This window comes from Tinamus guttatus, unplaced genomic scaffold (genome assembly GCF_059628265.1).
Source record: "Tinamus guttatus ecotype Peru unplaced genomic scaffold, ASM5962826v1 Tinamus_guttatus_pri_ptg000096l, whole genome shotgun sequence".
NCBI lineage: Eukaryota > Metazoa > Chordata > Aves > Tinamiformes > Tinamidae > Tinamus > Tinamus guttatus.
Window position 1 is genome coordinate 538,832 of NW_028288630.1, and position 21,356 is coordinate 560,187.

The 21,356-nt window shown below is 71.2% G+C and overlaps 5 protein-coding genes across 5 annotated transcripts; 3 read left to right on the forward strand and 2 right to left on the reverse strand.

Moving 5' to 3' along the window:
- The first annotated feature begins 1,708 nt into the window (after positions 1-1,708).
- Positions 1,709-3,244, forward strand: BLOC1S1 (biogenesis of lysosomal organelles complex 1 subunit 1). The gene is made up of 4 exons (XM_088520704.1): positions 1,709-1,830; positions 2,138-2,210; positions 2,926-3,058; positions 3,134-3,244. Exons 1-4 carry the CDS (start codon positions 1,770-1,772, stop codon positions 3,242-3,244), a joined length of 378 nt encoding a protein of 125 aa, XP_088376830.1. The 5' UTR covers positions 1,709-1,769.
- Positions 3,245-5,147: 1,903 nt separating this feature from the next.
- RDH5 (retinol dehydrogenase 5) lies at positions 5,148-7,442 on the forward strand. The gene is made up of 4 exons (XM_088520691.1): positions 5,148-5,463; positions 6,235-6,493; positions 6,574-6,737; positions 7,219-7,442. Exons 1-4 carry the CDS (start codon positions 5,148-5,150, stop codon positions 7,440-7,442), a joined length of 963 nt encoding a protein of 320 aa, XP_088376817.1.
- Positions 7,443-7,863: 421 nt separating this feature from the next.
- Positions 7,864-10,563, reverse strand: CD63 (CD63 molecule). The gene is made up of 7 exons (XM_088520694.1): positions 10,466-10,563; positions 8,740-8,928; positions 8,590-8,664; positions 8,403-8,498; positions 8,177-8,320; positions 8,014-8,097; positions 7,864-7,933 (listed from the first exon to the last, which is right to left on the reverse strand). Exons 1-7 carry the CDS (start codon positions 10,529-10,531, stop codon positions 7,868-7,870), a joined length of 720 nt encoding a protein of 239 aa, XP_088376820.1. The 5' UTR covers positions 10,532-10,563; the 3' UTR covers positions 7,864-7,867.
- A 729-nt stretch (positions 10,564-11,292) lies between these two features.
- INPP1 (inositol polyphosphate-1-phosphatase) lies at positions 11,293-12,775 on the reverse strand. The gene is made up of 5 exons (XM_088520688.1): positions 12,569-12,775; positions 12,420-12,480; positions 12,142-12,342; positions 11,886-12,060; positions 11,293-11,802 (listed from the first exon to the last, which is right to left on the reverse strand). Exons 1-5 carry the CDS (start codon positions 12,770-12,772, stop codon positions 11,310-11,312), a joined length of 1,134 nt encoding a protein of 377 aa, XP_088376814.1. The 5' UTR covers positions 12,773-12,775; the 3' UTR covers positions 11,293-11,309.
- A 2,479-nt stretch (positions 12,776-15,254) lies between these two features.
- GDF11 (growth differentiation factor 11) lies at positions 15,255-20,829 on the forward strand. Its single transcript, XM_088520689.1, has 3 exons — positions 15,255-15,597; positions 19,453-19,826; positions 20,354-20,829. The coding sequence occupies exons 1-3, from the start codon at positions 15,255-15,257 to the stop codon at positions 20,732-20,734; spliced, it is 1,098 nt and encodes a 365-aa protein (XP_088376815.1). The 3' UTR covers positions 20,735-20,829.
- Positions 20,830-21,356: the final 527 nt, after the last annotated feature.

The window sequence follows — 21,356 nt, forward strand, 5'->3', positions numbered from 1 at the left end:
GCAATTCCAGCCGCCCCGCTCCGCCGCCCGGTCACCGCGAACGCCGGGGCCCCCGTTTTCCGGCACGGAGCAGCGCGCGGAGCAGCCGGGGTGGGAAGCGCCACGGAGTCCGCGGCTCCTGTGCCGGCCCTCGACGTTCCCGGCTTCATTCCTGGGGAAGGAAGGGCCGGCGCCGACTGGGCCGCGGCGCCCGTGGGTGGGAGAAGCCGCTGCCAATTAACTCCGTGAACAACCAGACTCCGAGAGGGCGGCAGCCCCAAAAGGCACCGGGAGCCCCCGCTGAGCCGGTCCCCAGCGACGGGGACGGTCACACAAAGTGCCTGTGCTCCCGGCGCGGGAGGGACTTGGTGTAACCGGAGCAGGGTGACACTTGGGACGGAGCAGGGTGACACTTGGGACGTGCTGGGGGGAGGCGGGGGGGCGTTTTTTGCCCATTCCCTGTTTATCCTGGGCCACGTTTCCCACAGGAGCCCCTGCAAGCTCAGCCGGAGGAGCTCCGGGCCAGCAGCTCAGAGCACGACGGCAACAGGATACCCTGAAAACAGGGAACTGAAGCCGCGGGACCCACGGCTGCTCCGAGAGGCTTTTCCAGCTCATGCCTGGTGGGATCACATCCTTCCTGTGCCTCCGCAGAGCACGTTGCTCCATGCGCATCCCACTCTGGAAAGGGCTGCGTTTGGGAAATCGCTGCCCTGCCGAGAGCTCGGGGGGAAGGAGCCAACACGACGGCTGCAACAAGGGGCCGCCCTCACCCCGAACCCCTCTCTCCTCTCCCGCTCCTGCTCCGGGGCCTGCCCGGATCCGCAATCCCGGGCGCGGGGCTGTGAGGCCGGCGGGCGCGGGGACGTCTCCGCGTTTCCGCTGCGTCACTCCGAGCGCCCTGCGCTCCAGGTTCATTCCCTGAGTGTCCTTGGCTCTCAGCGCTGGCGGCCGCTGCTGCCACCGGCAGCCCTCCCGCTGCCAGCGCCGTCCCCTGCCCAGCCGGACGCGGAGACGCTGCCCAGGCGATTTCCCGCCCAACGCTGACGCGGAATCCCGGTCCCGCTGCCGGAAGGGCGCGGAGAGCCCGCGATTCCCGTTCTCCTGCCCAGCGGTTGCTCGGGGGCCTGGGATGTAAAGCAGGATTTAGGGACGTCACTGGGGGGAATCACCCGGCCTTTCCCTCCCACGGTCCTATATAGCCCAGGCGGGCTCCTATGGGTGCCCCTAGGCCCCACCCCATGTTCGGCAAGTCCCCTATAGCACCCACAAGCCCAGCTGGGTCCCTGCAGCACCTATACACCCCCAAAGGGCTCCATCCCCCCAGCCAAGCCCCTAGAGCACCCATAGATCCGCTCAGGGCCCAGCTGGGTCCCTAGAGCACCCATAGGTCCCTGCAAGCCCAGCTGGGTCCCTAGAGCACCCATAGGTCCCCACGGGCTCAGCTGGGTCCCTAGAGCACCCATAGCTCCACAGCCCCCTCCGCTCGGCTCTATAGGGTGAAACCCCCTGTTGAGCCCCTACAGCAGGCGACAGTCCCCGGCAGTCCCCCCCGGCTCCTACAGCCCCCCGGATCCCACCTGCTATAGCCCACAGAGCGACACCCGGTCCCTATAGCTCCTTTACCCCCACAATTTTCCAGCTAAGCCCCTATAGCCCCCAGCGGGCCCATACGGCGCGTCCCCGCCTCTCCCCGAGCCTTTCTGGCCCCCCCGGGCCGCCGTAGGCGGGGCGGTACCACGTGCGCGGTCACGCGGCGGCCCGGTGCCGGTGCCGGTACCGGTACCGCCATGCTGTCGCGGCTGCTCAAGGAGCACCAGGCCCGGCAGAGCGAGCGGAAGGAGCTGCAAGGTGAGACCCGGACCGGGAGCGGGTCCCAGCGCGGCCGCCATCGCCGCCGCCCCGAGCGGCTCCGCTCGGGCGGGTCCCGCCTCCCCCGCCGCTTAGAGAGGGTCCCATTGGCAGAAGGAGCTGTCAATCACAGCGCCGAGCGCTCCTATTGGCCCGCAGAGCTGTCCCTCCGCGGGGGGCGGGCAGCAAGGGCTCTGGGGAGCGGGCGGGGGAGGCCGCCGGCACGCTGACGTCACTGCACGCGGGGCTGGCGTCACGCCGCGCACCCGTGACGTCACGCCGCGCACCCGTGACGTCTCTCCCGCAGAGCGGCGGCGCCGCGAGGCCATCGCGGCCGCCACGAGCCTGACGGAGGCCCTCGTGGATCACCTGAACGTGGGGTGAGCGCCACGTCCCCAACGTGTCCCCAGTGTGTCCCCCCGCGTCCCCGTCATGTCCCTGTCCCCATCATGTCCCCGTGTGTCCCCCCATGTATCCCCACTACATCCACAACGTGTCCCCAGTGTGTCCCCGTCCCGCCGTGTCCCCAGCGCATCCTGGTGTCCCCCCACCGCCCCGCCGTGTCCCCATCATGTCCCCGTGTGTCCCCCACACATCCCCGTGTCCCCCCATGTATCCCCACCGCATCCACAACATGGGCCCCATGTGTCCTGTGTGTCCCCAAAGTGTCCCTACTGCATCCCTGTCCCCATCATGTCTCCACTGTGTCCCTGTCCCCAACACGTCCCGTGTCCCCCTGTGTATCCCCACCACATCCACAACGGTGTCCCCAGTGTGTCCCCAAAGTGTCCCCCAAGGTGTCCCCAGTGCATCCCCTGCCCCCCATGTTCCAATGTGTCCCTGTCCCCCCATGTCCCCATCATGTCCCTGTGTCCCCCTGTGTATCCCCACCACATCCACAATGTGTCCCCAGTGTGTCCCCAAGGTGTCCCCAATGCATCCCTGCCCCTCATGTCCCCAATGTGTCCCTGTCCCCCCATGTCCCCATCATGTCCCCAGTGTGTCCCCTAACAGTGTGCCCTGCTGTGTCCCCCGGCGTGTCCCCCCCTGTGTCCCCGTCCCGCCGTGTCCTCGATGTCCCCGCTGTCCCCGCAGGGTGGCGCAGGCCTACGTGAACCAGCGCAAGCTGGACCGCGAGGTGCGCACGCTGCAGGCGCAGGCGGCGCAGTTCGCGCGCCAGACGGGCCAGTGGATCGCCATGGTGGAGAGCTTCAACCAGGCGCTCAAGGTGGGTCCCGCCGGGCCGCGCGGGGCCCGGCCGCCGTCCCCGCGGTGACGCCCCGCGCCGTCCCCGTCCCCGCAGGAGATCGGCGACGTGGAGAACTGGGCGCGCAGCATGGAGCTGGACATGCGCAGCGTGGCGGCCGCGCTGGACTACGTGTGCAAGGGGCAGCTGCAGCCGCCGCCGTCCTGAGCGGGGCCCGGCGCGGCCGCCGCGGCCCCCTGGCACCGTCACCCCCGGCGCTGTCACCCCCCCTCCGGCGCTGTCCCCTCCCTCCGGGACGCAGTAAAGCCGCCAGCCCTCGGCTGCCCCTCCTAAGCCTCCTCATCCTCTTTGCCGCCCGGCGCCGGCGCCGCGTTCGGTGCCGCACAAAGGGGGCCCTTCAGGGCGCTAATCCCCCCCCGCCGTCTCCAGGGGGCCCAGGCGTCCGGGGCGGGGGTGGGGGGGGGGGGTCCCCCCTGTGTCCCTGCTGTGCCAAGGGGCTCTCCTGCTCTTTGGGGGGTCCCCCCTCCCACCCGGTCCCCATCCCGCCCGGATGCAGCCGGGACCGGGGCGGCTCCGGCGCTCGGAGCGGGATCGGGGGGATTGGGAGGCCCTGGGGAGCTTTGGCTGCGGTGCCGGGGGGAGGAGCGTGTCCCCCCCCCCGGGACAGGAGCTCACAGGGCTCCTGCCACCGCGGCCACAGCGGCGGCTCCGCTCCCCGGTCAAGGTACGTGGTGGCCCTGGGGGGTCTCTGCAGTGTCCCCGTCCTGGCCCGTGTCTGGGGTGAGATGAGTCTGCCAGGACTCAGCACTGAGGCCCCTGCGCAGCCTCCTGGTGGGGGGGGGTCACCGGGTGTCCCCTTGTCCCCAAAGGGCAGGGAGGGGGTGGCAGAACCGTGTCCCCCCCCGACAGCCACCCCCAACCCAGGTGGCCCCGGGGGGCAGCTGGGGGCGATGGGAGACGCTGGAGGCGCCGGGGGGTCCCCAGCGGGTCCCCCGGGGGCAGGAACGGGGCCCCTGGCACCCCTCGCTGGGGGGCAGTGGGACATGGTGGGGACAAGTGTCGGTGACGGCCACGTGGCCACGCGGCCCCGAGCGCCCCAACCCCGCGCGGGCGGGAAATGGGGGTTACCGGGGCCACCCCCCGTACACACACAGTGCCCCCCCCACCCCCGGTGTCACCGGGGCCACCCGCGTCCCCGCTCGACCCCGGGATCCCGGGCTGGCGGCCAGCGGTGACGCGCGGAGCCGGCTAATCCCGGAGCCACCACGGGGCCGGGTCGGGGGGGGCTCCGATCCGCCCCCGGTTTCCACCTTTTTGCTGCGCCGGGGCCGGGGAGGGGGGACAAGGGGACAGCAAAGGGGCGCTGTGTGGCCACTGGGCCCAGGAGGGGACACAAGGGGACAGCCAAGCGGCCAGTCCACATGTGGCCGCAGGACCTGGGGGGGGACACAAGGGGACCCAAGAGGGGACAAAAGGGCCCGGAGGGGACACAAGGGGACAGCCAAGTGGCCTGTCCACGGTGTCGCGTGGCCGTGGGACCTGAGGGGGGGGACACAAGGGGACCCAGGGGTACACAAGGGGACCTGGGGGGACACAAGGGCCCGGAGGGGACACAAGGGGACAGCAAAGGGGCGCTGCGTGGCCGCAGGACCCAGGGGGGGTACAAGGGGATCTGGGGGACACAAGGGCCTGGAGGGGACACAAGGGGACAGCCAAGTGGTGTCGTGTGGCCGCAGGACCCAGGAGGGGACACAAGGGGACCTGGGCGGGGGACACATGGAGCCGGGGGGGGGGGACCCAGGGGGGGGACACAAGAGCCCAGGAGGAGACACGAGGGGACACAAGGGCCTGGAGGGGACACAAGGGGACAGCCAAACCGCCTGTCCACAGCGCCGTGTGGCCACAGGACCTGAGGCGGGGCACAAGGGGACCCAAGAGGGGACAAAAGGGGACAGCCAAGCGGCCTGTCCACGGTGTCGCGTGGCCATGGGACCTGAGGGGGGGACCCGGGGGTACACAAGGGGACCTGGGGGGACACAAGGGCCTGGAGGGGACACAAGGGGACAGCCAAGCAGCCCATCCACGGCACCGTGTGGCCGCAGGCCCCGGCATGTGGCTGTGCGCGGCGCTGCTGGCGCTGGCCTGGGCGCTGGGCTGGCTGCTGCGGGACCGGCGGCGGCTGCGGCGCCTGGATGACAAGCACGTGCTGGTGACGGGCTGCGACAGCGGCTTCGGGCGCGCGCTGGCGCGGCGCCTGGCGCGCTGCGGCTTCCGCGTGCTGGCCGCGTGCCGCACGGCCGAGGGCGCCGCCGCGCTGCAGCGCGACGCCGGCGCCGGCCACGTGCGCACCACGCTGCTGGACGTCACGCGGCCCGAGAGCGTGCGGCAGGCGGCGGCCTGGGTGCGCGCGCACGTGGGGGACAAGGGTGAGCGCCGTGGGGGCCGCCGCTATGGGGCGGGGTGGGGGGCACGGGGCTGGGGCTGTGGGGTGGAATGGGGCATCCCCCGTTTGGGTCTACAGGGCAGGATGGGGTATCCCGGGGTAGCGTGGGGGGGGGACATCGAGTGTTCCTATGGAGAGAAGCTGTGGGTCAGGATGAGAGGCTCCGGATTGAGGCTGTGGGGTGGGATGGGGCATCCCATGGCTGGGGCTATGGGGGTGGGACAGGGCGGGGGGGTGTAGGACTGGGGCTATGGAGTGGGATGGGTGGGAATGCAGGACTGGGTATCCCAGAGTAGTGTGGGGGTGACATTGAGTGTTCCTATGGAGAGAAGCTATGGGTCAGGACGAGACACTCCGGATTGCGGCTGTGGGGCAGGATGGGGTCTCCCCTGGGTGGGATGGGAGTGACATCAGGTGTCCCATTGGAGCAGGACAGGAGGCCGAGGAGAGGAGCTCTGCACGGAGAGGGAGAGGTCCCCTTGGTGGTGGGGGTCTCAGGAGAGCTGCTGTGGGGCAGGGTCCCACCCCAGCCAGCAATGGGGCAGGAGGGAGGACCCCGCTGAGGAGCTCGGGGGCAGGACGGGCTCCTGGGACAGCTGCTATGGGGCAGGACAGGAGCAGCAGGGCAGGCACTATGGTGGGGCAGGACCCCCAGGGTCCCAGCTGCCCTATGGGGCAGGACAGCCCCCCAGGAGCAGCCCTGGGGGGCAGAGGTTGCCCAGGCCGTTCCCCCAGCCCCACTGCGGCTCCCCAGGGCTCTTCGGGCTGGTGAACAACGCGGGGATCGCGCAGCCCATCGGCCCCACGGAGTGGATGGCGCCCGACGACTACCGGCGCGTTCTGGCCGTCAACACGCTGGGCCTCATCGAGGTGACGCTGGCGCTGCTGCCGCTGCTCAAGCGGGCGCGCGGCCGCGTCGTCAACACGTCCAGCGTCCTGGGCCGCCTCTCGGCCAACGGCGGCGGCTACTGCCTCTCCAAGTACTGCGTGGAGGCCTTTTCCGACAGCCTCCGGTGGGCGCCGGGCCCCGCGCGCCGCCCCGCGCGTCCCCTCCTGCCCCCCACGCCGGGGTGACGGCGGTGTCCCCCCGCAGGAGGGACATGCGCCACTTCGGGGTCAAGGTGAGCATCGTGGAGCCCGGCTTCTTCAAGACGGCCGCCACCGACCTGGGCAGCCTCGAGGCGTCGCTGCGGCAGCTCTGGGAGCGGCTGCCGCCCGACACGCGGCTCAGCTACGGGGACGACTTTCTGCACAAGTGTGAGTGGCGCCGGGGGAGCCAGTGCGGCCCCTGCGGGCACCCCAAGACCCCCAACCTCCTTGAGGAGGCCCCAGTGCCCTTGGGGGCCACCTCAATCTCCTGGAGGGCAGCTGAACGCCTTGAGGGGAGCCAAGGCCGTTGGGGACATCCCAACTTCCTTGAGGGCAGCTAAACACCTTGATGGTCCTCCAGCATCCTGGGGGGAACCGTGATGCCTCTAGAGGTACCTCAGCACCTCGGAGGTACCTCAATGCCTTTGGGGCCACCTCAAGCCCTTGAGGGCATCCCTTGGGGACCCCCCAGCACGCTGGGGGAACTCTAATGTCCTTGGAGGCACCTCACACCCTTGGGACCCCCCTCAGCCTCCCAGAGGGCACCTCAACATCTTGAGGACACCCCACCCTTCCGGGGGACACACGGAGCCCCATCTGCAGAATCGGGGTCCCCTGACAGCCCCCGCCGTGTCCCCTGCGCCCCCAGACCTCAAGGTGCAGCGGCTCATCATGAACGCGCTGTGCGACGCGGACCTGGGCAAGGTGACGTGGTGCATGGAGCACGCGCTGCGCGCCCGCCACCCGCGCACCCGCTACAGCGCCGGCTGGGACGCCAAGCTGCTGTGGCTGCCCGCGTCCTACCTGCCCGCCTGCCTCGTGGACCTGGCCCTGTCCGCCATCCTGCCCAAGCCGGCCCAATGCGCCCGCTAGGCGCCCGCGCCGCGACTGTCCCCGACGGGGAAATAAAGCGCTCGGCCCCGCCACCCTCCTTGCGCCCGGACGCCGGGGCCCGATTGACTGCGCGAGGGACCCCCAGACCCGCAGGGACGGTCCTGCCGTGGGGAGGGAGCTGCATCCCCCAGGGCAAAGGGTGGTCACGACGCCCATCGCCAGCCTTGGGGCACCCCCGTTGGGGATGAATCTGCGGGAGGGACCCCAAATCCCTTGGGGAAGCCCCGTTCCCCCCACCCCAGGGCCCGTCCGGCGCAGGGGGCCGGGGCAGAGCTCCGAGGAAGCCGGGTTTATTTCCAAAATATAAAGTGCCGGGGGGGACCCCCAGGGCTCCCCAGCGGCAGCCAGGACGGGGTCCGGCGGCAGCGGCCACCCCGGGCCGAGCGGGCACGGGGGCCCCGGCCCTACATGACCTCGTAGCCGCTGCGGATGCCCCTCATGAGGCAGCAGGCGAAGATGATGCCCAGGACCTGGCGGGGGGAAGGTGAAGTTATGGTAGGGTTCTGGGATGGGGGGGACATGCAGCAACCCCCCCGGCCCCAAACGTCACCTCAAAGAAGGCGATGCCCAGCGCCACGGCGGCCACCACCACGATGTTCTTCTTCATCCAGGCCTCGAGGCTCTGCACGCAGCCCTGCGGGACGGGGACGGGGACGCTGAGGACCCCGCGGTGGCGGCGGGAGGGGACGGGGGGGACGGGACGCGGGTCTCACCTCCTGGTAGACGGTGGCGGGGCTGGGGTGCACGTTGCAGGTGGTGCTGTTGACGCGGCAGCAGGAGCGCGGCACCGTGTCGTTGCCCTTGAAGGGGGGCACGTTGGCCCAGTCCGTGTAGTTGGCGACACCGCAGCAGTGGAACTGGAGGGGAGGACAAGGGGCTGGGAGGGTCACGGGGACCGAAGCCGCCCCCCGAATCCACCCCCTGGTCCCCTGCGCTCACCTCCTCCTGGAGCTCGTCCACCGCTTCCCGCAGCGTCGCGTCCTCCCCGTACTTCTGCACAGCCTCCTGCAGCCCCTGCTCCAGCACCGAGCGCACCTGGGGGCACCGGGGCTCAGCGAGCGGCCGCGGGAGGGACAGGGGGACAGGACACCCCGTGGCTCCCCCCGCCAGCCCCGCGCGTCCCCACCTTGTCCTTGAAGACGTATCCGGCGATGGCCGCGGCGACCTCCACCAGGAAGATGAGGCTGAGCAGGATGGCAAACTGCGCAGGGGGACATGGGGGTCAGAGCCGCCGGTTGGGACCCCCACGTCACCCCCCGTCCCGCGGGGTGCTCACCGTGGTGACCATGCAGTAACTCTCCTTCCAGGCGCCGCAGCAGCCGAAGAAGGAGATGAAGAAAATGATGACGCCCACGACGACGATGGCGATGGGCGTGCTGGAGGCCGAGGCGCTCGTCACCACCAGCGCCTTGTTGAGGGCCACTTGGGCGTAGACGCCGATGGCAATGAGGGCCACGCCGCACACCTGGGAGGGACATGGGGCTCTGTGGGGCAGGGTCACGCACCCCACGGCACCCAGAGCAGCCGGGACGCATCACCACGGGGCGGTGGCCCCGGATGGGAGTCCTGCTGCTCCCCAAGATGCCGGATTTGGTCCCCAAAATGGGGGGCAGCCCTTGTGGGGGCAGGCGGCAGCGCGGACATCCCGGCGCGGGATCTGGGAGTGGCGGGAACATCCCTGTGCGTCCGGCTCTGCCGGCGGCCATGCAGGAGCCACGTCGGCCACCTCGGGAACGCCAGGAAGGGGCCTTGGAGAGGGAGGTCGTCTCGGCCCAGCCGGATCCTGGCACTCCGAGACCGGAGAGGCTCCTTCCCAGACACCAGCCCCACTTCTCGGGCAAGCCAGGACTCCTGGGCCCCTTCCCAGGCGGAGGAGGGAAGGGGCGGGGGAGGCGGCAGAGGCGAGCGAGGCGGAGCGGCAGCCAGGACGCCTGGGTCCCTTCCCGGAGGTGGGACAGGATGGGATCCATCCTGTCTTCCGGGCTCCGGATCTGGCCCTGCCGGCCTCAGTTTCTCGGGACCGGGACCGGACGCCGGGACGGGCACCACGGGGCAGGAGCGGCGGCGGCGCCGGGGAGGGCCCGCGGCCGCCCCCGTCCCCCGCCCCGGCACCACTCAGGGCTGTTTGCTCGAGGGTGAGAGCGAGAGCAAACAGCACCCGGCTGCACAAACACCCGCGCCCGGCGGCTCCAGGGCGCCTGGCACCGCTGCCCCCCGTCTGCGGCAAAACACAGCGACCCCCCCGCTCCGAACCCCCATCCACCCCCCCGGCTGCCGGTGTCCTCCGGGAGTGACTCAGCCCGGCAGGATCAGGGTGGGACCAGGATGGGACGAGTCATTCCCGGCCTCGAGTCATTCCCGGCCTCGGGTTTCCTCGGCGCGGGCGGGCGGGCAGCGTCCCCGCTGTCCCCCGGCCGTTGGTGGCCCTTGTGGCTCTTTCCTCACCCCGACTTCCCCAAAGCCACGTCCCGCCTGGGGGAGGGGTCGGAGCCACCCCGGCCCCGCTCCGGGCGCTGGGAACGGGAGCGCGACGAGGCCTTGGGGGTATCCCCCTACCCAAGGGGGGTGTGGGGCACGTCGGGGACCCCAGCGGTGACACCCCCCCCCCGCTCGCTGCCCCATCTTGGGGTGCAGCCCCCCGCTCCCCGCCCCAACCAGGGTTCGTCTGCCTTGCCCTGCCCAAACATGTTACCCCTGGAACCTATTGATGGCACTACCAGCCCACAGAGCGGCCCGGCTCGCTCTCGGAGCGGGCAAAGTCCCTCCCTGCAACAACCCCCGCTGCCCCCCAACTCCGGAGCTCTTCCAGGCTCCCCCTGCCGCGCGATCCCGGCCCGGCCCCGCGGGGAACCCAACACAGGGAGGCCAAGGAGGGGCCGGGCGGGACAGACGGGGCCCGCGGGCGGTTCGGGGGCCACGCGGAGCCCCACGCGGGGCTGGGCAGGCGCCGCCTCTCCCGTCCCCGCGGGGTCCCCGGGACGGCGGCGCCCGCCGCGACTCACCCAGAAGATGAAATTAAAGATGAAAACGAGGAACTTGACGCACTTCATGCCGCCCTCCATGGCCATGGCCGCTCCTGCGGGAAGCGGCTCCTGAGAAACGCCCCACGAGACGGGACGGGACGGGAAGGGACGGGACGGGAAGGGAAGGGAAGGGACAGCACCGCCCCGCGCCCGGGTCGCTCGCACCGACGGGGCGAAGTGGGGGGAAAGCCCCGTTCCCTGTTCCCGTTCCCGTTCCCGTTCCCGGTTGCCGCTCCCCAGCCCCGGCCCCGCTCACCGGCTCCGCCGCCCGCTCCGTTCACTCCACGATCATGTGACGGGGGCCGCGAGTCAACAGGAAGCCCCGGCCCCGCCCCGCCCGGTACCGCCCCGGCCCGGCCCCGCTGCCGCCCGGTGCGCGCGGCCCCGCCGGGGCGCCGGACCCGCTGCCGCGCGGCCCGCGTGTCCTCCCCGCAGCGGGGACCCCGGCCCGCGCCGTCGTGTCGCCGCCCATGGGGCTCCCGTCCCACCCCACGTCCACCCGCACCGGGGCCGCCGCCTCGCCCCACATCCCGCCCCCTCAGAGGGGGTCCGCGTCCCTGCCCCACTGCTCCCTCCGCCCTCAGGAGGCCCCGTGAACTTCCCCCCGCCTTGTCCCACCGTGTCCCTCCCCTCGGTGTCGCCAGAACAGCACAGACGTGGTGGGGACAAGGACACTTTAATGCTGCCGGAGCTTGGGGGAGGGCGCTGCGCTGGGGGTCCAGCACCACCCCACACCGGGGGCCCGGCGGCCCCACGCGTCGGCTCCCTGCGCCCTATGGGGTCCCCGCGGCATTCCCGCTCCGCAGGCCGGCGAAGGTCGGGGTCAGAGCTCCGGCGCGGCGGCCAGCGCGGCCAGCACGGCCTCCAGGTGCTGGGGGTGCACGTAGGCCACCAGGCCCCCCCGGTTGGCCCAGCGCTGGGCCCCGGCGGCCCCCGCGGCCGGGCGGTTGTAGAGCAGCTGGGGGGGCGGCGCGCTGTCCCCCCCCCGGCGGGCCCGCAGGGCGCCCGCCAGCGGCACGGCCCTGCCGCCCAGCGCGCGCAGGATGGCGTGGGGGGCGCACGCGTCCCACGCGAACGTGCTGCCCTCTGAGAGCACGTAGGCGTCCGCCAGCCCCAGGATGACGCAGAGCAGTTTGTAGCCGGCGCCGGCGGCGAAGCAGAGCCGGGGGCCGCACAGCGGCGCCAGGGCCGCCCGCACGGCCGCCGCCTCGGCCCGGCTCAGCACCACGGTGGGCGGCGTGCGCAGCGGCGGCGCTCGCAGCGAGCACAGGCGCTCCTCGCCGTAGGAGACGCCCCAGTGGTACCTGCCATGCCACCTGCGGGGACAGCGGGGATGCCCAGCACCCGGTAACGCGTGAGCCGCCCCCGCCGCCCGGCACGGGGCCGGCGGTGCCGCTACCTTTGGGTGAGCGGGTCCCGTCGGAAGAAGGGCTCGTTGATGACGCCCAGCACAGGGCAGCCCGAGCGGCGCTCGTAGGCACCCACGAGCACCAGCGCCGAGCGCAGCCCTGCTGGGTAGATGCCGTCCTCGGGCGTCACGTCCTCGTGCCCACGGATGTACTCGTTGGTGGAGTCTGCGGGCAGAGGTTGCCGTTGGCCAGGCCTTGGCGCGGTGCGGGGCTTCCGTGCGCCCCCCGCGCCACGCGGGGCCTCACCGATGGGGTCTATCCAGATGGCCAGCTCGCTGGCAGGGACGCTCAGCGCCACGGCGTCCAGCTCGGCGTCGCCCAGCACCACGTCCTGGTGCACGGCGGCTGCCAGCAGCTCAGCGGCCGCCCGGTTGTTCTCCAACACCCGGCAGAGCAGGGCTGCGGTGTCGCCCTGCGTGGCGCAGACCTGCACCACCACCGTCTCCCCTGGGGATGGGCAGGGACCTTGTCAGGGACCTTGTCCCCCCGTCACCTCCGTGCTCCCCTGCCCCACACGGACTCACCCAGCCCATTGCTGAACTCATTGGACTCCTCTCCGCCAATGTGGTCCCGCAGCTCTGGGAACTGGGAGGCAGAGAGGGAAGGTCCATGCAGCAGCGCTCCGGGCTGCCACGGGTAGGGATGCAGGGATGCCCCGGGGCCCATAACCTACCTCACAGCCCACGTCATGCTTGATGACCTCCTGGATGAGCACATCCGCCAGCGTCTTGAAGTCCTGCACGAAGCGCTGGTTCTTGTCGGCGCCCGTCTTCTCGGCCACGAGCAGGTGGAAGAGGGCGTCCTCGTGGCGGCACAGGCGGGCGATGTGCGCCGCCTTCTCCGAGGCGCTCACCAGGCTCTTCAGGAGCCCCGCCATGGCGCGGGGACGGGAAACAGGGATGGCCTGAGCGAGATCTCCCGACCAGCTCCCGGCTCTTCCCTGAGGAGCTGGCGCTAAAAAAATCGGGAGCCGGGAGGCTCAGGGCCTGCAATCGCTGGGTGTGGGAAGCCCGCGGGCCCCATCCCGCCCTGCTGGGCACCCGCCCCCGCCGCCGGCCTGGCACCCGCCTGGCTATAATTAGCCCAAACGCCTGCCAGATGTGCGGGCGGCCTGGGCGCGGTCCAGAGGTGCAGACGTGGATGGAGGGGGGGACATCCCTGCTGTCCCAGCCCGCCTGGGAGGATGAACCGGGCGGCTGCCCCCCCCTTCCCCATCCCAGCCGGGCCTGGCGGGAGGCCCAGATGCATCCCCAGAGGGAGGTGGATGCACCCCCTCCCCAAGCACCCCAGCACTGTGGGGCCAAGGGACTGCGCCCATGGGGCAGCCCCCGCTGCCCCTACGGAGGCGCCGGTTCCCCCCGATCCTCCCAGCCTCGACGTGGGGCAACGTGCGGGACCCCCGGGCAGGGACACCCCGACGGGGCGGAGGGGGGTAGGGGGATGCCCGGGCTCCCGGTGCCCGCGGGGCCGCCCGGGGTGGGGAGGTCCTCGCGCCGCCCCCGTTACCGGCGCCGCTGGCGGCCGCTGCGCGGCGGCCCCGCTCCGCCCGCTCCCCGCGCCGTCGGGGCGGGCCCGCGCACGTCACGGCGCCGCTTAACCCCTTCGGCTCCGTCCGGGAGCGGACCCCGGCGTCCTGCCCTTTTCCCGCGGCCCCGCCGCGCTGCGGGCGGGGCCCCGGCGTCCGGGCGCCGCCTCCTGCTTTGCCCTCAGCGGCTCGTCCCGCCCAGCTCACGCTGCGAGCGCTCCGGGAGGACCCAGGCGTCCGGGGCCGCCGAGGGCCCTGCGTTTCCCTGGCAACGCGCTGATGACATCAGCGCCGACGCGAGGATGCAGCTCCCGGGCGCGCTGATGTCACCGGCGCTTCCGTGGGGAAACCCCGCGCTCCGCTCGGGGACGGAGCGGCTGCCCCGATTCTCCCCCGCCCCCGTCCCTCTCCCCGGGGTCCCCCCGGCCTCGCACTGCCCGACAGGGGCCCAGGCGTCCGAGCGCCCCTCGTGCCTGCCCCGGGGGGCGGCCGGTGCGGCAGGGGCTGCGGGTTTCCCCGGGCGCCGCGCGGTGGCGCTCCGAGTCCGGTGCTGAGCCCGGTTCACCGGGCCCGGTGCAGACGCGCCCGTTCGGAGCGGCGCCCCCTGGCGGGCGCCCCCCACCCCGCACCGGGCCCAGGACCGCCCACCGGGCACCCCCGGGGGCAGCGGGCCGCGCCGAGCGGGACCGGCAGCCCCCTCTCGTAGGGCCGCCCAGTCTCCCCCCACTGCCCCGTCGGGCCGCCCGGGCCGAGGAGCAACGGAGCCGCTGCGGACTGCACCGGACCGGGCCCGGGAAGCCTCGCTGCCGCCGCCGTCGGGACCGGGCCAGGGCAAGGAGCGGGTCAGGGCCGGGCCGGGCGACCCCGGGGTGCGGAGGGGCGGCACCTCCCTCTTGCCCTCTCCATGGTTCTGATGGCGCGGGCGGATGGAGCGGGCCGGCACCGGCGCGGGTTGCCCGACGGCGCCCGGAACACCGCGAGCCCCGGCCCGGCCCGCGCCGTCCGCGGGGGAGCCCCGGGGCGGCCCCGGCTCTGCCCGGCTGCGGCTGCGGGGCCGAGGCCGGAGCGGAGCCGGTGGGAGGGGGAACGGATCCCCCTGCGCTTCCCGCCTCCATCGCTTCTTCTCCCCAGCCCTCCCTCCGGCTCCCCTGCAGCCCTCCCTCGGTCCCACCTTCCCTCCCGCTCTGCGCCAGGTGCGCAGCGCTGCCCGGGGACCCCGTCCAAAGTGGGGAGGGGTCCGTGGGGGCCGCCTGAGGCCGGGGAGAGGACGGCGAGGGGCTGTGGGGGGGGTTGCACTGCTGGGGGCGGGCAGCGTTAATGCTGCGGCCCGGGGGCGACGGCAGCGCCGGGGGGGCCGGTACCAGCACCAGGAGCGGCCCCGGGACCCAAGTCCCGGCAAGTGCCGCGGGGCCGGGGGGCGGGGGCCGGGCGGGGCGGGGGCGGGCGGCGCGGGGGGCCGGGGCGGCGCGGGGGCCGGGGCCGCGCGCGGGGGCGGGAGCGGGGCCGGGGGCAGGGCCGGGGGTCGGGGCCAGGCGGGCGGCGTGCGGGCCGGGCCCGGTGCGCAGGGGCCGGCGGCTCGCTGGTGACAAGCCCCTGCCAGAACCTCTTTTGTGCGCCCGCAGCCAATCAAGGCCGCTGACGACACACTTCACTTGGGATATAAAACCCCGGGGCCGCCGCCGCCGCTTTTTTTCCCCCCCCCCGCCCCCGGCCCCGCGCCGCCCCGCTCCGCGCCCCGCCGCCGCCGCCGCTCCGCTCCGCGCCCCGCTCCGCGCCCCGCTCCGCCGGCCGGGCCCGGCGCGCCGCGGCGGGGGCCGGCGGGGAAGGCCCCGGCATGGCCCCGGTGCTGCTGTGGCTGCTGGCGCTGTGCGCGGGGGGCCCGGCGGGCGCGCAGCCCCCCGCCGCCGAGCCCGCGTGCCCCGTGTGCCTGTGGCGGCGGCACAGCAAGGAGATGCGCCTGGAGAGCATCAAGTCGCAGATCCTGAGCAAGCTGCGCCTCAAGGAAGCGCCCAACATCACCCGCGAGGTGGTGAAGCAGCTGCTGCCCAAGGCGCCGCCGCTCCAGCAGATCCTCGACCTGCACGACTTCCAGGGCGACTCGCTGCAGCACGACGAGTACCTGGAGGAGGACGAGTACCACGCCACCACGGAGACCGTCATCAGCATGGCCCAGGAAAGTCAGTGCCGCCTTTGTTCCGCCGCCCGCTCCCGCAAACTTCGCTGCTGGCCCCGGCCCCGCCGGGCCCCCGCCCCGCCCGCAACTTTCCGGGCCGCCGGAGGCATCGGCGCCCCCGGGCTGCTCGGCTCCCCTCGGGACTTCCCGAGCTTCCCCCGGGACTCACCAAGCCCCGCCGGGACTCCCCGAGTCCCCTCGGGACTGCCTCGCTCCCCCCGAGCTGCCCGGCTCCCCCCGGGACTCCCCGAGCCCCCTCAGGCTGCCCGGTTCCCCCCGGGACTGGCCGGCTCCCCCCGGGACTCTCGTGTCCCTCCCCCGGGCTGCTTAAGTCCCCCCGGGGCTGCCATGTCCCCCCACCCCCACCCCGGGCCTCCTAACTCCTTTCGCGGCTCCCTGTCTCCCCTCGGGACTCCTCGGGCACCCCTAGAGTTGCCCGGTTCCTCCGGGGCCGCTCGGTTCCCCCGGGATCCCCCGCTTCTTTCCGGGTTCCTCGTTCTACCCCGCGGCTGTCCAACCTCCCCCGAGGCTCCCTGCCTCTCCCTGGGGCTGCTCCGTCCCTCTGGGGCGCTCGGCTCCCTCCGGGGCTCCTCGAACTCCCCGGGGCACCGGACAGCCTCGCGCTGAGCTGCAGCTCCGCGCGGAGGGACGGGACGGGACGGCCGAGAGTCGGCTCCGGGCAGCGGCACCGGGAAGGGGAACTGGGCACCGGGATTTGGCATCGGGACGGAGCGCCGCGAGGGGGGCACTGGGCACCGGGACCCAGCACTGGGCACCAGGACGAGGTACTGGGACTCGGCACCGAGACCGGGACGAGGTGCAGGGCACGGGGACCCTATAGCGGGCACCGGCGCGGGCAGCGGCTCCGGGTCCGGCTCTGGTCCCACAGCCGGGGACACGGCGGCCCCTGCCCGGCAACCCCCGTCCAGGGCAGGCGGCGGCACCGGGCTGAGATCGCGGGGACAGCGACACCAGGGGCCTCCCGGGGCCCCGCGCAGCGTGTGACAGGACTGGGCGAGGGCAGAGCCCGAGGCCGCGGTGAGGGGCTCCGGCGAGGTTCCCGTTCCCCCGGCGGGGCCGCGACGTCGTGGCGGCAGGAGGGACCGCTCCGCCGTAACGTGGCTCCGTCCGTCCCTCCACCCGCGGCGGGCGGGTGCCCCAGGCCGGGTGCCGCCGGTGCCGCCGGGTCTCGGGCTCCCCCGGGGCGGCCCCGCTCCACCTGCCCGAGCCGCTAGATGAGGCTGTGCGGCCGCCGCGCCGCCCCCCCGGCGGAAGGCGGGAGGTGAGAGCCGCCCCGCCCGGCCCGGCTTCCTCCGGGCATTAATGCACTCGGGCGGCTTTGAAATTTTATTACCCATAAAATTGACAACACGCTGGGGCTTTTCCTCCCGCCCCCGCGAAGAAATAGCGGAGCGGCCCCCACCTCTCCCCCTCACCTCCGGCCCGGGGCCCAGCAGGGCCAGCGCCCCCGGGACCCCGTCCTGCAGTCCCCTGTCCTGCATTATGGGTCCTGCATCCCGGATTTGCAACCCTGGTCCTGCATCCCAGGTCCTGCAGACCTGATCCTGCAGCCCCTGATCCTACAGCCCCTGATCCTACAGCCTCTGATCCTGCAACCTCTGATCCTGCATCCCAAATCCTACAGCAGGCAGCGCGGCCGGGCCCGGGCTGCTGCAGTGGGCGCTCGCGTGTGCAGAGCCCCAGCCCTGCTCGGCGCTGTTATTATTATGATTTTTCTCCCTCTCCTCTCTGCTGCCCCTTGGCAATTGAGCGGGTTTTTATGGTTCCTGAACAGGAGGAGGGGAGGCTTTATGGGCGGCAGAGCCATAAAGCTCTCGGGTTCCCCTCGCCTGCCCTGGCTGCCCCCCTCGCCCCGGGTGCAATGTAAAGCGGCCCTCGCATCCCGCCCCCCGCCTCCCCAGCCCGTATTTCTTCCCCCTTAACTGCACCAGAACCTCGGGAAGGTTAATTGGCTCCTAAAAGCATTTATGGGCTACCGTGACCTGGCGACCCCCGGGCTGGAGGGGTGGCTAATGAGGGGCGCCGGGGGGACGGGGGTGCAGCCAAGGCCCCACGCCAGGGAGCCACCCCCGGCCTACAGGGCCATAACGAGTGGCCCCAATCAAGGTCAGGGGGAGCTGAACGGGGCACCAGGGGCCACCCATGGCAGGGGGTGGCCCAAGGCCCCTGCGTGGCTCCCTGAGGGGTGACTGGTGGATCGAGGACTGGGGAACCAGGGGTTTGATCCCCTCCTCTGCACCGTCCTGCAAACATAGAGCATTGGAGCGGGGAGCTTGGTCACCCCTGCGTGCGGCTCATATCCACTGATGTCCCGGTAGCCTTTATCCCCCCATTGCCTCCGCGATGGGATGAGCATCCCTGGCCGGAGCGGCGTGGGAGCCCCGTGGGTCGGCGGGCGCCGGGGGGCGGCTGGTGCCGGGGGAGCAGCGCAGGGCAAGGTGCAGCAGGGCCTGTGCAGCCGCGAGCCGGCGTTTGTGGGTGTCGTGACCCTGGCGTGTTTGGGGAGGCCCTGCACGCAGCAAATGGCCTCGCGCTGCAGCTGGGTGCGATTAAACCTGACCGGTGTGTGGAGGCAGGAGGGGGTTGACGGGGGGGCTGGAAATTCCCAGCTCAATTTGATCCAGATGTTTGCCGCGGGGAAGTGGCTTCTGCCAGGCAGGGTGCTGCTGCGGGGCTGGGGGAGGGCCGGGGGTTCCCAGGACAGCCAGAGCCTCCCACTCGGAGCACGTGGCTCAGCCCGTAGGGCTGTTTGGCAGCTGGGGCAGCATCCAAGGCGCACGAGTGGAGTGGGACATGTCAACACAATGGGCAGCAGCAGGACCCTGGGCGGTAGAGGCTGCTGGTAGCACTGCAGGCGCTGCGTGGTCCCTGTGTGTGGCTATGGATCCCCGTGGCATCCCTACAGCATCCCTGTGGCATCCCCATGGCATCCCTGCAGCATCCCAGTGGCATCCCTGCAGCATCCCCATGATGTCCCTGCAGCATCCCTGTGACATCCCTATGGCATCCTGGCAGCATCCCTGTGGCATCCCCATGGCATTTCGGCAGCATCCCAGTGGCATCCCTGCAGCATCCCCATGATATCCCTGTGAAATTCCTGCAGCATCCCTGTGAAATCCCTGCAGCATCCCCGTGACATCCCTGCAGCATCCCTGTGGCATCCTGATGGCATCCCTGCAGCATCCCTATGGCATCCCTGCAGCATCCCCATGATATCCCTGTGGCATCCCCCTGGCATCCCTGCAGCATCCCCATGATACCCCTGTGAAATCCCTGCAGCATCCCTGTGGCATCCCCATGATATCCCTATGGCATCCCTGCAGCATCCCTGCAGCATCCCTATGGCATCCCCATGATATCCCTATGGCCTCCCTGCAGCATCCCTGTGGCATCCCCATGATACCCCTGTGAAATCCCTGCAGCATCCCTGTGGCATCCCAATGATATCCCTATGGCATCCCTGCAGCATCCCTATGGCATCCCCATGATATCCCTATGGCCTCCCTGCAGCATCCCTGTGGCATCCCCATGGCATCCCTGCAGCATCCCCATGGCATCCCTGCAGCATCCCTGCAGCATCCCCATGATATCCCTTTGGTATCCCCATGGCATCTCCGCCGCATCCCCTCGGCTTGCGCCTGCCGGGGCTCCCGCCTTCCTGGCGACGCGGGTCAGGGGGCAGCTCGGAGCCCTCATCCCGCTCGGAGGGGAAATGACCCCTCCGGCGACCTCCGGCCTGCCCTTCAACTCCTAATGACCGAGGAGGAGTTTGCGGCGCTCGGGGCGTGTGGAGCCCCCGGCGCGGGGACCCCGGGCTGACGCCTCCTTCTCCCCGCAGCGGACCCCGTGGTGCAGATCGAGGGCAACCCCCACTGCTGCTTCTTCAACTTCAGCCCCAAGATCATGTTCACGAAGGTGGTGAAGGCGCAGCTGTGGGTGTACCTGCGCCCGGTGCAGCACACCTCCACCGTCTACCTGCAGATCCTCCGCCTGAAGCCCGTGACGGAGGAGGGCAGCCGCCACATCCGCATCCGCTCGCTCAAGATCGACCTCAACTCGCGCATCGGCCACTGGCAGAGCATCGACTTCAAGCACGTGCTGCAGAACTGGTTCAAGCAGCCGCAGAACAACTGGGGCATCGAGATCAACGCCTTCGACCCCAACGGCAACGACCTGGCCGTCACCTCGCTGGGCCCCGGGGCCGAAGGGCTGGTAGGTGACGGCTGCTGCCGGCGGGTGGTAGCAGGGCCCTGGGGTTGACCGTGGCTTTGTGGGGACCGTCACGGCCCCAAGGGGACAATCACAGCTCTAAGGGGCTGCTCATGGCCCTGCAGGGATGGTCGTGGCTCCATAGGGTTGGTCACAATTCTGGGGACATGGAAAGCTCCACAGGGACCATCGCAGCTCTGTGGGGATAGTCATAGCTCCCTGGCAATGGTGACAGCTCCTAGGGACTCCCTGCAGCCCCGTGTGGATGGCCATGGGGACAGTCACAGGTCCGTGGGGATAATCACAGCTACCCGGGGATGGTCAAGACGCCACAGGGAGGGTCACAGCCCTGTGGGGACAATCAGGACTCCCTGGGGAGGGTCACAGCTCCCTGGGGACATCCCCATCTCCCCAGAGATGCTCGCAGCCCCATGGGGCTGATCGTAGCCCCACAGGGATGATCCCAGCCCCATGGGGACAGTGTCGGGCACCGCGGCCACGCTGGGCTCAGGCTCCCCTCTCCTCCCCAGCACCCCTTCATGGAGCTGCGGGTGCTGGAGAACAACAAGCGCTCGCGGAGGAACCTGGGCCTCGACTGCGACGAGCACTCGACCGAGTCGCGCTGCTGCCGCTACCCGCTCACCGTCGACTTCGAGGCCTTCGGCTGGGACTGGATTATCGCGCCCAAGAGATACAAAGCCAACTACTGCTCGGGGCAGTGCGAGTACATGTTCATGCAGAAGTACCCGCACACCCACCTGGTGCAGCAGGCCAACCCCCGGGGCTCGGCGGGGCCCTGCTGCACCCCCACCAAAATGTCCCCCATCAACATGCTTTACTTCAATGACAAACAGCAGATCATCTATGGCAAGATCCCGGGCATGGTGGTTGACCGGTGTGGATGCTCCTAGATTCCGGCTGGTGCTGCCCCCACCCCTGCTCCCAACCAACGGACTCGACTTTTCCTCCACTGTTTTTATTTTATTATTATTATTATTATTATTATTATTTTTTACATACGAAGAACCAGTGTCGGGAAAAACAAAAAATCCCTCTTGAATGTCGGGAGAGAAGGAAGCCGCCCCGGAGAAGCGCCGCGCGCCCCGCGCATCGTGCAATAAGCCGCCACCTGGAAGAGCCGCCGCGGGGACGCGCGTGGCCCCGGGGGCCTCGGTGCCACCACGGCCCTCCCTGCGGCTCCGGGGAGGAGCAGCCGGGGTGGCCGCCCCGGATCGCCCGTGTTTCTCCCAAAACGGGGACCCCACAGCCCCCCGCGCGCCCCGCCGCAGTGAGCGCCGCGGGAGCCCCCGTCTGCGGCCTGCGAGGGCCCCGTCTCCCTTGTTTAATTTATTTATTTATTAATGAACCCTTGGGGCCGGCGCGGTGCCAGGCCAGCGTTGCCAGGGTGCGTGTCCCCGCGGAGCAGCCGGTGGCACCGCAGGAACCGCGGCCCGGTCGGCACTCTGGAGGGACCAGGATATCCGGAGGCGGCGCAGGCCGGGGAGGAATTCCACGGATGCGGCACATCCGAGG

Excerpts from the sequence above, each read along its gene's own strand:
- GDF11 (XM_088520689.1), top strand. The coding sequence starts at position 15,255 with ATGGCCCCGGTGCTGCTGTGGCTGCTGGCGCTGTGCGCGGGGGGCCCG. Across the intron at positions 15,598-19,452 it reads CATCAGCATGGCCCAGGAAA|CGGACCCCGTGGTGCAGATC; the intron begins GTCAGTGCCGCC and ends TTCTCCCCGCAG. Across the intron at positions 19,827-20,353 it reads GCCCCGGGGCCGAAGGGCTG|CACCCCTTCATGGAGCTGCG; the intron begins GTAGGTGACGGC and ends TCTCCTCCCCAG.
- BLOC1S1 (XM_088520704.1), top strand. The coding sequence starts at position 1,770 with ATGCTGTCGCGGCTGCTCAAGGAGCACCAGGCCCGGCAGAGCGAGCGG. Across the intron at positions 1,831-2,137 it reads CGAGCGGAAGGAGCTGCAAG|AGCGGCGGCGCCGCGAGGCC; the intron begins GTGAGACCCGGA and ends TCTCTCCCGCAG. Across the intron at positions 3,059-3,133 it reads GCTTCAACCAGGCGCTCAAG|GAGATCGGCGACGTGGAGAA; the intron begins GTGGGTCCCGCC and ends CCGTCCCCGCAG.
- CD63 (XM_088520694.1), bottom strand. The coding sequence starts at position 10,531 with ATGGCCATGGAGGGCGGCATGAAGTGCGTCAAGTTCCTCGTTTTCATC. Across the intron at positions 8,929-10,465 it reads TCTTTAATTTCATCTTCTGG|GTGTGCGGCGTGGCCCTCAT; the intron begins GTGAGTCGCGGC and ends TGTCCCTCCCAG. Across the intron at positions 8,321-8,402 it reads TGGACGAGCTCCAGGAGGAG|TTCCACTGCTGCGGTGTCGC; the intron begins GTGAGCGCAGGG and ends CCTCCCCTCCAG.
- INPP1 (XM_088520688.1), bottom strand. The coding sequence starts at position 12,772 with ATGGCGGGGCTCCTGAAGAGCCTGGTGAGCGCCTCGGAGAAGGCGGCG. Across the intron at positions 12,481-12,568 it reads AGCATGACGTGGGCTGTGAG|TTCCCAGAGCTGCGGGACCA; the intron begins GTAGGTTATGGG and ends TCTGCCTCCCAG. Across the intron at positions 12,061-12,141 it reads CATCTGGATAGACCCCATCG|ACTCCACCAACGAGTACATC; the intron begins GTGAGGCCCCGC and ends CTCTGCCCGCAG.
- RDH5 (XM_088520691.1), top strand. The coding sequence starts at position 5,148 with ATGTGGCTGTGCGCGGCGCTGCTGGCGCTGGCCTGGGCGCTGGGCTGG. Across the intron at positions 6,494-6,573 it reads GCCTTTTCCGACAGCCTCCG|GAGGGACATGCGCCACTTCG; the intron begins GTGGGCGCCGGG and ends GTCCCCCCGCAG. Across the intron at positions 6,738-7,218 it reads GGACGACTTTCTGCACAAGT|ACCTCAAGGTGCAGCGGCTC; the intron begins GTGAGTGGCGCC and ends CTGCGCCCCCAG.